A 14,016-nucleotide genomic window follows, 5' to 3' on the forward strand; every position below is an offset into this window, starting at 1 on the left:
CCACCGGAATGGCCCCGAGGTTGCTTCTTTGAGCCTCAGTGTTCACATCTGTAAAATGCGGGTGTTGAATCAGGCCGGAAGTATAGACTCAGGCTCAGTCACTAAATGCCTGAGCCAGAGAGGGGCTGGGACAGGTGGGAAAGAGAGCAGATCTGAGACTGCCAGATCTCCACATGTTTTCACTGGCAATTGTAACAGCACAATGTTTAATTGAAAGGTACTTTTTTAAAAACTTCACTTTGAAAATTTCCAAATGCATGGAAAAGTTAAAAAGAAAACCATATAAAGAGTACCCATAAAACCAACATCTTGAGTCAGTAATTAACATCTTGCCATTTCTTTAAAAAAATATTTTAGAGTAAGTTTCGGACCTGTACTTCACCCCTAAACCCTTGAACAAGCAGATCTTAAAAATTAGGTAGTTCTCTGGCATAACCACAATACCATAATCACACCTAAAAAATGTATCAGTAATCCTCTAATATCTACTGGGATTCTGGAACGTGTTTTTCCTGATCAATTGGAAGTGGACTCACATTCCACCCAGAAAGGAGAAATGCTTGACTCTTTCCCTTTGCAAGCTGATAGTCACCTCCAAATGCTGGCAAATAGGTTTGTTTGGTTTAAACAGCTTTATTAAGGTATGATTCGTATGCCATAAAATGCATTTGCTTTAATGGTTTTTTAGTAAATTTACGGAGGTGGGCAACTGTTAGCACAATATAGTTTTAGAACACTTCCATCACCCCCAAAAGCCCCTTGTGTCCATTTGCAATAAGCTCACACCTCCTGCTTCTCAAAAAGCTAATAATGGAAGTGCCTGAGGTAGCTGGTGGTAGGTGACAGGGAAATGGGGCCAGCTGACAGACCAACCCAGGCTGGATCAGGTGGGAAGATAGCTGAGCACAGCTGAGAAGGGTGGAGTGTGGGGTGGGGGGAGGCCCTCCTGGCTTGCTGGTGGGCTCAGTCACCATCCTCCCCCTGCTCTCTGCTGAACCCACAGTCCTGGTTCCAGCTGTCCTGCAGTCTTGCAGAGTGAGCCATTCTGGTCAATGGGATTCCCTGATTTATTTTCACTTCTCACAGGTATTTATGTCATTTATCAGGTTCTTGTTCTAGGTCTGGCCTGGGCCAGGCTCAAGTACATAACAGGCCCTGTTTTCATGGTGCCTTGGGCTTCTCTACTTATATCAGAACCCCCAAAGCACATAAGAAGCAGACTCCAGGGCTCCAACTCAGAGCTACTGGATCAACCCAGACCCCGGTGGGACCCAGGAATCTGACAAGCTGATCTTGGTGTGCCTGAAGTCAGAACCATTTCTTACAGAGAGACAGACACAGAGCTGATTACACAGTCCCGTGTGATCAGTGCTGAAGTAGGAGAGGGGATGGTGGGTATGAAGGTTTGTCTGTCCACACAGGGCTACTGAGAGGAGTGTTTTGGGAAAACGGAGGTGTAAGTGGAAAACCGGCTCCTTGTTTAAAATGCTCCCATGATGCCTCATTAAATAGCATAAATGTGACTGAATCAATGAACACTGTTACTTGAATGAAAGAAGGAAGGAGTCTTAACTTCAATTAAGCTTCCACTTTTAGCATCACTTCAGAGAAAATAAGCCCCTCTAGGTCTTTGGCTTCAGTTTACTCATAACTAAAAGTGGGTGGGTTCAGACCCCGTCGTGCCAAATTTGCCACCCCTGACCCCCATGTGAGCATGCGCTCTGACGGATGCCTAGGTCTCGCCGACTCAGACCTGGGACGCTTTCACTAGGCGCAGATACCAGCTAAACCAAAGCTCCCACCGAAGTTCAACACGCCCCCTAAGCTAGCGCCTGATTGGTCGGCTCTGCCCACACTGCGAGCCAGTCTCACCTTCTGGTTGGCTGTTCCGCCCTCAGTTCTGTGCTGGACCCTCCTCTTCTCTGATTGGCTACTAACCCACCTGCACTCGCCCTCAATTGGGCGCCGGCTTGGCCGGCTCGCAAGCTCCGAGGGGCCCGGCTCTCTGATTCGCCGGATGGCCCAGCCTCACGGCCTGAACGCTGAATGGCTGCACCGCTACCTGTATTGGCCTCTAATTGGATACGCGGCGCCTCCCTGGCGTGATAGGTCAGGACCACCGCCCCCCTGGTTCCCCATTGGCTACTCGGCGAAGCCCGGTCTCCGGGTAAGATGGCAGCGGACGGACAGTGCTCGCTCCCCGCTTCATGGCGGCCGGTGACCCTCACCCACGTCGAATATCCTGCAGGTAAAAGGCGGCCCCGACTCCGAGGACATCTTCCCAGAGCCAGACTCTCAGCCCCCGGAGCTCAGGCCCGTGTGAACCTACGGAGGGGCGCCGGGGGATCGGGGTGGGAACTGTCAAATAGTGAGCCATGGAGGGGCTCGGCCGGCGCGCGCGCCGCGCAGGCGCAGTGGTGCGGTGATGAGCTGGGCGAAATTGTGAGCTGCTCGCTCGCGCACTCTGCGACTGCGCGGCCCGCGTGCTACCCCGGGTCCCGGGGCGCGGGTGGACTGCAATGGGGAAGGGGGTCTGTGTGAGGCGGGTAAGGATCACTGGCCTGGACCTGGCCCCTTCTTCCCCGCCCTCCCCGAAGCCAAAGAGGCTGACTGGGAGTGCCTGTTTCCTTCAGGCAGTGTGTTTGGACTGCCTGTAAGAGAGCTCCCCGTTGCTGGGAGTGTGTAAACCCAGGTCAGGCAGCTATTTGTTGTTTGAGTACTTCTGGTGTGCCACGCCCTTGAGCAGGGCACTGCTCCACAACAGAGGGGACCCCGTAAGGGGCAGGCAGCTTCTAGAATCTTGACTTCTGGAGCTTCGCATGAGACATAGGTACTACCTAGAAGCACAGCGTTTTCCAGCTGGGAAGTCCTTTAACTACCATTCTGGAGGCGGTCTAGTAGAGTAGTGCAGAGTTTGGGCCTTGGAGACAGAGGTGTCTAGGGCTTAAGTTCAGGCCTAAGCCTTGTGCAAGTGACTTCACCTGTCTGCCCCAATTACTTCATTTCTAAAGTGGGACTAATCTCAGTGCCTCCTTTCTAGTGGTGGTGTGAGAATCAAGTGGCAGGAGCGTGAGAATTGCTGAGTGCAGTGTCTGGCACACCGTTAGCATTCAGTAAATAACTGCAGTTAATATCCCACCTTCCCAGGGCCCTCTCAAGCCCACCCTACTCTCCCTGGGTAGGATGGTTGGGTGTCAAGTGAGCCTCTCCTTGAGCCCTTGTTGTCCCAGAAAGGACCTGCTCATGCTGCTCTTTGGGGCGGAGGTGTGAGAACCAGGCCCTGCTGAGGGCCCCAGGGCTGGCTGCCAGGGAACTTTGACCCTGGGTGTTCTGGGTTATACTGGGGGTGGAGTGGCCCTGCCAGGTGTGGGGCCCTGCCTGCCCGCCCACCCCCCCCCCGTCCTTCCATCCATCAATTCAGCCAGTATCCACTGAGCGCTTCCAGAGTGCTCGGCTCTGGGCTGGCTCTGGGTTTAGAAGGGTGAACAGGCCAATAAGTAAGTCCCTGTAGTCCTGGATTGTGAAAAAACGCCACTTCACAGGAGGGAAACCAAGACCTGGAGAGGGGAAGAGGCTCAGGCTTCAACACCCTTGTGACTTCCCTTCCCTGGCCTTGGAGTAGCTTCTCCGAGTGCTCCCAGCCCAACAGGCGAGAAGAGGGAACCTGGCAGTTGTAAGGAGCATGATGCAGGCTGTAATGAGGGACCCTTTGCAGGGACTGTGGGCGGTCAGAGGGGGGACCTGGTTGAGCCTAGGGGCATACCATGAGGTCTAGCCTCCCATTAACTCTTCTATGGCTCCCCACACTTCTTCATGCCCCTTATCACACTGATCCTTGCTTCCTTCATCCATTTTTCATTTGTTTACCATCGTTTTTGAGGCCAGTTAAGTGCTAGGTGCTGTGCTGGGCTTGGGGGATTGAGTGGGGTGTAGAGGGAGAGACAGACACAGCCCGGTATCTACACTAACAAGGGTATCATGAATGAGGCCGAGTTACCCCCCGCCAGGCCGAAAGCTCCACAGTGGCAGAAACATGTCTTTTTTTTGCCACTGTGGTGGGTACTTAATTTATGTTAACCCAGACAGTATCCCAGGTGGGAAAAATGGTGTGTGCAAAGGTCCAGAAGTAGGACAGAGCACTGTGCATTGAGGGAACTAGAGTTCGGTCCCTGGAACTGGAGCAGAGGGTGGGAGGGGAGCAGCCCAATGAGCTGGGCTGACGTGGGACTTATCCCAAGGACAGAGGGACCATGGAGGGGCTTGGGGCAGAGTGGTGAGGCAGCATCTGCAGGAAGGTCCCAGATTAGTGCCAGGTGTGGGACAGGCCATGGAGATGGCCAAAGGTTTGGGGGTACCAGCCACTTCCTGTCCTCACGGCCCCACGCCCTGGACATCAGCTGGACAGCTGAGAGATCCAGAATCTCAGGGCTGGAAAGGGCTGGGCCATTTTGTGGGTGAGGAGACAGAGGCCCAGAAAAGGAAAGGGCCTCACCCACTGTCACTCAACTGGCCTGTGACAGCACTAGCACTTGAACCTAGGTTGATGACCTGTTCTCCCAGGTCAGCTCCAAGCCAGCCCTACCCTGGGTAGGTGTGGGTGAAGCCAGGTGTGTGCTCATCTCTTCAGCCAGGAATCTGGGCTGAGCCCTGTGTGGGCACCTTCCCTGCTGCCTGCATGAGGCCAGGTGGGTGGTGTGGGCCATTTCTCCCATTGGGTTCTCCTAACCTCTGGGTGAGCAGAGCCCCCAGCGTGGAAGTGTCCAGGGTGCCGGGGACCGAGTTAGGTGCCACATAGTCCCATCTCATTAAAGCTCACACAGCTGTAGGAGGTGGGTACTAATATCCCCAGTTCGTAGGCGAGAGAGCTGAGACTCATGGAGGTGGAGTCTTTGCCTGAGATCGTGCAGCCAGCGAGTGCTGGCACAGGAACTGAACCATGCCCTCTAACCTCAGAGTGGCCACATAGCTGCCCTGTCTTGAATGGTGAGGGTAGTCTTGAGACTTGGCTTCAGCCCTGCTCTTAAGCAAGGGGGAAAGTGGTTCCCATCGCTTGGCTGTGGTGTCCTCATCTCTCAAAAGGGGCTGGCAGTCCTCACATTGCCCCCTTTTCTCCCTGGCCTGTTAGGCGAGTAAAGAGCAGGTAGTCAATAGGTAGCTGATTTCTCGCGAACAGAGAGGCAGTGAGAAGCCATTACTGCAGTGGGCAACCATACAGGGCAGCACAGTCTCCCGCCCACCCTTGGCCTTGGTCCTTGTTGGAATCTGCAGCATAGACCCAAGCTGTATGGTGGCCAGAGAATACCAGGATTTCCTGGAGGCCCTGGGGTAGCCTCAGCACAGCACTCTGCGTTCCAGAGGTACCTGCGTGCCTGCCAGGCTGTCTCCTTGTACAGGGCCCGGCCTCTCAGGGGAGACCAAGTAGGGTCAAATTCCTGATTGGGCAGGGCGGTGGGTGTAGTGTCTGGACCAGGCCAGAACCTTGGATTTTCATCCCGCTCCCACCCCTTTCTGGCTGTGTGACTTTGGGCAAGTCCCACCACCCCCGTGGGACTCAGTTTCTTCGTCTATAGAATGGGAGCTATGAAGGCACCTGCTTAAAACTCATGATCTATGAAGTTTAGTGCTCCGTAAACAGACACGGGCACGTCACGCCTGTGACTGAGTGGCTGTGGCCTGCTGGGAGCCTGAGGTGTCCACGGCTGCCTGGCCCTGTACTCCGGGTCCTGCTGGGACCGTCTTTCTGGCTCAGGCCCTGCTTGACTCGCAGGGGGCCGGCCCTCTTCTGATGCCCATGCTCTGTCCTCATCCCGTTCTCCCTGTGTCACCCAGGTGATCTCTCTGGCCACCTCCTTGCCTACCTGAGCCTCAGTCCCGTAGTCATCATCGTCGGTTTCGTGACTCTTATCATATTCAAGCGGGAGCTGCACACGGTGAGTGAGTCTGTCCCCCCCACCCCGTTCCCCTCTCCACACTGCTCCCGGGCAGGGGCACTGTACCATTTCATCTCAGGTGTTTTGCCTTTCCTTCTGGTGTGTGGAGCCTCTTGGCTGGTTCCAAGTTGTGCACCAGTTGGGCTGGAGGTTCAATTGGAGACCATGGTCTTTGGGGCTGGACGGTGGCCAGCAGGCACCCAGACGCCCAGCTGACCACACGGCTTCTTGGCAGATCTCATTCCTTGGGGGCCTGGTACTGAACGAGGGGGTCAACTGGCTGATCAAACACGTCATCCAGGAGCCGCGGCCCTGTGGAGGTAAGGCCCAAGCCTCAGGGGTCTGGGGATCTCCCAGGTCGGGGCGTTACTGGGAGGCCTGCGTCCTCCCATCATGCCCTTTCTCTCTCCCCCAGGCCCTCACCCGACAGTCGGCACCAAGTACGGGATGCCTTCCAGTCATTCCCAGTTTATGTGGTTTTTCTCTGTCTACTCCTTCCTTTTCTTGTATTTAAGGTAAGCTTGTGTCCCAGCTGGAGTGGCCCTGAATTGGCCTAGGCCGGGCCCTGCCTAGGTCTTGTCACTTGGCCACTGCTGGGGTGGGAGGAGCTGCATCCGGGACAGAAAGTACCCAGGGAGCATATGGATGGAGCCAAGGGCTGTTTGGGAGGCCTGGGCTCCAGGATGTGGGCTGAGGCTATCTGATAGGCCTGCCTTCTAGGATGCACCAGACGAACAATGCCAGGTTCCTGGACTTGCTATGGAGGCACGTGCTCTCCCTGGGTCTCCTCACCGCGGCCTTTCTCGTCTCCTACAGCAGGTATGCAGGCAGGGAGAACCCAGACCCCACACCCTGCCCGCTGGTCTTGCTGGATTCTTGGGCCCTGTTGGAGCCCGCTATGGACCCAAGTCCCAGAACCTATGGGGCAGGGCTGGGAAAGTAGTGCCAGTCTCATTTGAAAGGGTCAGAGCTCTGCTGCCCCTTCTAGCTCAGTCCTTGCTCTCTCCTCCTCCTGAGCCCAAGGTTCTGCGGACACCTCCATACATCAGCCTTCTGTTCCCAGCATCCTGGAAGAGCCCCTTGCAGACTTCAAGGGTGGGACAGAAGGGAGGCAAATCCCAGCTGAGCCATCTCCTTACTTCGAGTCAGGAGAGCAGCTGTCTGGTCCAACCCCCTGCCTCCCTCTGGAAGTAGATCTGAGGCTCTGTGTGCACAGGCGTTCCCACCGGCTGTGGCTGTCTCCCTGTGTGCACGCACAGGTCCCTGGGAAGCTAGTACTTGGGCATGGGGGATCGTGCAAGCCTGTCTCTGGCTGGCTCTCATGAACTTCTCTCTGTCCTTGGCCCAGGGTCTACCTGCTCTATCACACCTGGAGCCAGGTGCTCTATGGGGGCGTCGCTGGGAGCCTCATGGCCATCGCCTGGTTCGCCTTCACCCAGGAGGTCCTCACGCCGCTGTTCCCCAGGATAGCAGCCTGGTAACTATTTCCTGCTGCTGTCGCTGTCCCTCCCACCTTCCAGGCACCATGGTCCCTGCCCCCTCAGTGGGAGGACGCGGGAGTCCTGACTTCAGCTTCAGTCTTCCTAAGAGGGCCCTAGTGTCCAGGCTTCTGGTGGGCATAAGGCTGCAGGCCCCACTCGCCTGGCTTCCACCTCCCCCAAGTGCCATCCTCTGTCCTCACCTAGGCTCTCAGGGCCTTAGAAAGCAGCCTGAGTCCTGCTGGGCTGTGGGGCAGCGCTCCTGCCTGTGTGTCACCCAGGTGACACATCTGTCTCGCAGTGACGGGGTAGTAGGCCAGGCAGACTCTGAGCAGTGGGGGAGGGTGCATTGCTGGCCCCAGGCCCTGATGGGGGAGTCTGGCTTGATGACAGGCTCATGCCCTGATGTGGTCCTGGGTTTCTGGGTGTCTGTCTCTTCAGGCCTATCTCTGAGTTCTTCCTAATACGAGACACGAGCCTCATTCCCAACGTACTGTGGTTTGAGTACACAGTAACCCGGGCAGAAGCCAGGTGAGTTAAGGGGATAGCAGTCACTGGGTCCTGGCTCAGTGGGGCACAGCCTCAGGGAGCTGCTGCCCTCATTTTTTGAGGGCTCCCCAAGAACCAGGCACTTGCCTAAGCACTTTTCTTGTACTGCTGCGTTGGAGCCCCCTGGGGCCCCATTTTACAGATGAGACAACTGAGGCTCAGAGATGAGAGGAGGAGTTACTTGACTGATGACTTACAGCTCGTGGGCGGGGGAGCTGGGCTGGGAACCCAGGCTGTCTGGCCCTCTGTGGCCCAGAACCAGAGAGCTGGGCAGCTGAGATTCTCAGGACGCCGGTGTGTAGACACCCCTGAGGCTGTGGAGTCCTGATACTTTCCTATAAATGGGGAAACCAAGTGTGATTACTCAGCAAGTTGGTGCCAAGCTAGGCTTTGGAGCCTCCTGACTCAGCTCTCCCTCCCCACTTATTCCTAATCCTGGGAGGGGTTCCAGCTGGGGTGGGGAAGGCCTGGTTCCCTGGGTTCCGAGGGGAGCTGAGGTGAGGTCAGGCTCTAGAGCAAGCCTGGGAGGTTTCCCCAAGGAGCTGGTGAGAGGAAGCATGGGGAAGGGGCAGGGCAGGTCACCGCATTGCAGCAGCTGGGAAATGTGTCTAGTGCATCATGGTCCAAATTATCGTAATGAGCTTATGGGTAAAGCCTGGATCCATGAGGATAGGGGATTTGAGGGGGTTAGGACAGCAATCCCATTAGTAGGGAAAGGCCCCAGCTGGCCCAGGCTCTCTACCTGGCTCCCAGAGTGATCCTGCCAGGCCTGGCCCGCCTCTCCTGGCCTTGTCCCACGTGGCCCTGCCCCGTCTGGCTGGCCACCTCCTGCCTTCATTTACCAAAATTTCCATGGGTATCTTCTCTGTGCCAGGCTGTGTGCGTGGCACAGAGTGAGACAGTCACAGCAGTCAGGGAAGACTCGAAGAATACGGCCCCTCCCTGTGTGAAGAGAGCTTGTGACAGGAACATGATATGGGGGCAGGGTGGTCGCGCCTGCTGCCCAAGGGAGACAGACCTAAACCTGGAGAAAGTACGGGCCTGGTAAAATTGGGGCTTGGCAGGAGAGTGCTCTCAGCAGAGGGAACAATGTGGGCAAAGCTTCTGAGGCAGGAGGAAGTTTGGTGAGTTCACCAAACAGAGGCAGTGACTGGAGCCCAGGGAGCAAGGGGGCAGGGCATGAAACGAACGTGGGACCTGCGGGCACTGTTAGGTTTCTGAATTTTAACTGGGACTCTAGAGGGCCCCATTCTGTCCTCTGAGCCTCAGCCAGCCCATCTAGAAAATGGGGGGACTATCCCTGCTTTCTTCAGTTTTCTGGGCCCACCATTGCTGTAACCACACCCTCAAACCAGGTATTCAGATCCCTTCTGTAACTGCCATCACTAGTTCTACCTTTGCTTACATACCTCCCCGCTGGAGAACTCACTGCCTTATCGTCTGTTGATAACAGAACCCTGCTTGTGCTGGCTTATCTATAAAGGGGAACTCCCCATAACTAGTTAGAATCCAGCCGTGCCTCTTGTCTCCATTCTCATCCTGGCCCCCACCCTGCCCCAATCTTCTGGCTCTGTTCCTGGACTCCAGAACTGAGACATCTGTGATATGGGCCAGCCAGAGAGATTGACCTGCTTTCGGTCCCAAGTCCCAGGTGTCAGGGCAGGGCTACTGGGGGTGGGTAGGGAGAGGACAGCTAAGGGGGTGGGTTACCGAATGCCAGGAGTCCCTCATCTGACCCCCCGGCCCCCATTTTGCAGGAATAGACAGCGCAAGCTGGGGACAAAACTGCAGTGACTGGTGAGTGTGGCTGGGTCCGGCCTCCAGATCTGGCCTGCACCATGCCTTGCAGGACAGACAGAATGACAGACAGAGGGATGAAGCAGAGACCTCTACAGACCCAAGTCACCAAGTGGAGCCTTTTTTTTTCTTATTTTAATTTTAATGAACAAGGTGGACCAAAGGGCCGAGCCGGTCCATCCCCCAGGACCCTGGAGGGCCTGCTGCCGGGGGGCCACACGGCCAGAGACCCTCGCTGTGCTGCTTCCAGCCCTGGGTCGGGCGGAGAGTGCCCTTGGTGTGGGCACTGGGGTGTGGGGTGAGAAGGGCTTGCGCCTCTGGTGGAGGGGCCAGGAGATGCAGGTGGCGTGAAAAATACACACTATTTATTTTTCGGTTTTGTCAAAGGCAGACGGGAGAATGGAATGGGGTCGAGAGCCTGCTCTGCGGTGGCTGCCCAGTACAAAGGGGCCCGGCGCAGCTTCCCAGGCCCTTTGCCCCACGCCCAGGGGGCAGACTGCCTCTCCCGGGGTCTGAGAGGTGGCCTGGGGGCCCAGGAGAGGGAAGCACCTCCCTGCCACCATTGCCATTCCAGAACCTCATTCAGTGTTTCCTTGTCTGGGGGCCAGGGCCCAAAGAGAGCACGCATCTGGCGGCTGCTGTCATGTGTCCTACCCAGTACCCACCCTACACCACAAGGGCTTTCTCTGGTCCCCTGTCCCCAAGACAATGGTCCCTTTCTGACAAAAGAGCCTGCACATGTGGGTGCACAAACCCAAGCTGTTTACAGCTCTTTTTTGTCCTGCCATCCGGGAGCAGTTAGTCTTCATCTCCACGTGAACAAAATGCAGAGGAACCAGGAGCTGGGTGAGAGGAGTGGGGTGGTGGGTGCCCAATGCCCCGCTCTTCCCTTCCTTCTGTGTGCTGTGAACATTCCTTGTCCTTCCTGACCCCCTCTGAGAGGCTAGGAACCTCTCCAGCCTGTGTCTGGGGTGTGGTTCACAGATCCCCACTGTCCAGCTCAGAGGACGACAGCCCCTCCTAACGGGACTCGATCTCTGAAGTCTCTCTGAATCGGAGTCGTGGAGCGCACATGCTTCCAGACTCTTAGAAACTTCTAGGACTGAACCAGGCTGCTTGGGACCTGTGTGCGAATCCCTCCCCCCTTTTCTTTGTGGAGGTTCCTAATCTGCTGCTGAAGCACAATATTTTGGTGCTTTCTTTTCTCATTTGTTAAAGACAGTGTCCAAAAGCCATTCCAGATGCCAGGACCAGGGGCCTATTTCTGGGGAAGGTTGGTCAGTCCCCACATTTTCTTCCCCTTCCCTTCTTATTTTTTACTTTTTGCCTAAGACAAGCCAAGTGTGAGGTGGTTTAAGAAAAATCAGTGAAATTGTTTACTATTGTTTTAAAATAAAATCTTGAACTCTGGCAGCTTGAGCACATGTTGACTGAGCTCATGAGAAGCGGCTGGGGCGGCTGTGGGGACACGTGACCCTGAGAGACAACTACATAGTTGAGACCATAAAATTGTAAGCATCTCCAAGACATCTGGTCTCTTCCAGCCCCCAAAGCCATGGTTTCAGTGGCCTCTATGACATTTCCCACGAGAGTCTAAGGAGACCTGTCAGGTAGATTTTGGGAAGTTCCCCATTTTTCAGTCCCAGTCTGCGTCCCTGCGTGGTCTCAGCTGGCCCTGGCTCTGCTCCCAGTAGGCCTGCTTCCTCCTCCACGTGACGGCCCTGGAGGAAGGGACAGCCGGTGTGCCCCTCCTAAGCCTCTGCGCCCCCCTCTTTATTTCAGTATTTCTTGAGTGTGTGCATGGGTGAGGACCTTGCTTTGGAAGAAATAACTGCAAATTGAGCTGGGTTTTTGGAGGTCTTATAGGAGATGAACATGTCAAACTTAAGGGTTGGCCAAGGTGGCAATCTAATCCTTGAGTCACTGAGCTGAGATGCAGAACGGCTACACCCTAAGGCGAGGGGCTCAGAAGTAAGCCGGTTCTCACATGAGCTTGAAGGCCGGGTTCGGGCCCCCAGCGGTCCACAGAACCTTGACATTCAGTGCAGGTGACCTCACCCCAGGTGTGAGGCACTGAGGAACCTACATCCCAGCGTTCAGTTATTTGTATGAACAGTTTTTAAATATCAATGAACAGAATATAGACAAAGATGACCGGGTACAAAAGGAAATGACACCATGACTGAGAACAAGCAGAAATTAGGTAATGGAAACAAACCTGCAAATACCTCAGATGCTGGGATAAGGCACAAACTGTAAATTTTGTTTTAAAGAAAGAAAAGGGGCGAGCCAGGTGGCTCAGGCGGTTGGAGCCCTGTGCTCCTAAAGCTGAGGTCGCCGGTTCGATTCTCACATGGGCCAGTGAGCTGCGCCCTCTACAGCTAAGATTGTGAACAACGGCTCTCCCTGGAGCTGGGCTGCTGTGGGCAGCCGGAGGTTGGCGTGAGCTGCTGGAGGTTGGTGTGGGCTACCATGTGTGGCCGGTGGCCAACGTGAGTGGCTGGCAGCTGGAAAACACCTCATAGCGACTAGACATGAATTGAAAAAGTAAAACGGGAATAGGGCAGAAGAAATCCAGAGTGCAGCATGGAGAGAAGAAGGGGCTGTCTGGTGAGGCCTGAGTGTTCCCTGAGTCCCAGGTAAATTCTTTGCTTTCACCCCAGTTGACACCCACCCACATCCGCCCCCGCCTGTCACCCCACCTTCAGGTAGCCCAACACCTTTTCCGGTTCAGTAGGTCACCAAGCCTTGCTTACCACCTCATAAGCATCTTTGAAACGTCCACTTTGCTGCCCTGGCCATTCTGTGGGTCTCCCAAGTCCCTGCCTGGAGGCAGCAGAGCCTCCCCACAGGTTTCCATCCTCCCCACATCAGGCCCTTTCAGTCTCTTCCGTAGCATCTTCCTAAACACTCAGTGTCTCAGATAAAGCCCAGCTTTCATGTGGCCCTTGCGTGGGCCCGTGTGGTCTGGCCCTTCCGCCCCTCAGCAGGCTCCCTCCAGGCCTGTCCTCACGTCTGGCCACTGCACTTGCCCCCTGAAGAGAGCCAAAGTCAAGTTCATGCTAATTTGGATAGAAAAGCTTCGGGGACCTAGGTAAAAGCCAAGTGATCTAATTCATTAACTTATTACATGTTCAAATTTCAAATAATGCATAAAATAGAACAGTTCTTTTCCACTCATATTTTTTTAAACTTTTTATTTAAATGTGTTTTTCCAGGACCCATCAGCTCCAAGTCAAGGAGTTGTTTCAATCTAGTTGTGGAGGGCGCAGCTCACAGTGGCCCATGTGGGGATTGAACCGGCAACCTTGTTAAGAGCACCGCGCTCTAACCAACTGAGCCAACCGGCTGCCCCCTGCACTCATATTTTAAAAAAAATAAAAACTTCATCTGCATCATTGGCATCAGGGTCTGGTTGCCTGTGGGGTCACCTCTGGGTCAGCTGATGGAATTCTCCTGGGTCCTCTGGCTAGGCGGTTTGAGATACAGCAGCATTTTCTGGATTTCATGCACGATGCGGTCACCAGAACTTTTATCCCAAGCCACAAGTGCCCACTGGCATGACAGTGGATTTTACGAATCAATCTTGCAGGTGTGATCACCCCCACACTTACCTCCCAAGTGTCCAGAAACCTTTAAAAGCACCTACTTGTCCCATATCCAACACTTCAAAGTGGAGGTCACGGGTCACACCCTCAGGATAATTACTGAACTTACTGTTTCTCTTCTTTCCCCACCAGTGCCACCAGGGACCTCTAAGCAATTCATCTAACACTGACAGGTTGTTTTGGTGCTAAATGAGTCTCCCAAAAGTATATCTGTAACAACACAAATGCAAGGGGATGCCCTCACTTCTGGAGAATTTTGGGGGTGAAATCCTGCAGTCAGAACTGTGATTCTTAGAACTTGAGTTTTGGGAGTCTTGTCTGTGCAGTGACCTTGATGGCTCACTGCCACCTCCCCTGCAGCCCCACCCTATTGTTTCTCACACAGCAGTCACTCAACTCCTGCTGTGCACCCCCCCCCCCCCCCCCCCCCCCCGCTTCCTGGGACTCCCAATAACCCCTAGAGGGAGCATCTTCACTCTCATTATACAGATGAGGACACCCAGTCTGTGTACTGTCCTGCTCATGGGGTCTGAAGGGGCATTCCTGTAACCCCACACCAGTACCCCACCTTGCAGACCGTGCTGGGTCCCTAAGGAGTGACCAGGCCCAGGGCAACGCCCTCTACTCCCAAGGTCTGGGTTCTGCCTCTTGCTC

The 14,016-nt window shown here is 54.9% G+C and overlaps 1 protein-coding gene across 1 annotated transcript; it reads left to right on the forward strand.

Annotated features, from left to right (window-relative positions):
* Positions 1–2,030: 2,030 nt before the first annotated feature.
* On the forward strand, positions 2,031–11,167 carry DOLPP1 (dolichyldiphosphatase 1). The gene is made up of 8 exons (XM_033123867.1): positions 2,031–2,248; positions 5,830–5,930; positions 6,166–6,250; positions 6,346–6,445; positions 6,651–6,749; positions 7,279–7,407; positions 7,850–7,939; positions 9,715–11,167. The coding sequence occupies exons 1-8, from the start codon at positions 2,173–2,175 to the stop codon at positions 9,749–9,751; spliced, it is 717 nt and encodes a 238-aa protein (XP_032979758.1). The 5' UTR covers positions 2,031–2,172; the 3' UTR covers positions 9,752–11,167.
* The last annotated feature ends 2,849 nt before the right edge of the window (positions 11,168–14,016 follow it).

Source organism: Rhinolophus ferrumequinum, chromosome 12 (genome assembly GCF_004115265.2).
Source record: "Rhinolophus ferrumequinum isolate MPI-CBG mRhiFer1 chromosome 12, mRhiFer1_v1.p, whole genome shotgun sequence".
NCBI classification, from domain to species: domain Eukaryota; kingdom Metazoa; phylum Chordata; class Mammalia; order Chiroptera; family Rhinolophidae; genus Rhinolophus; species Rhinolophus ferrumequinum.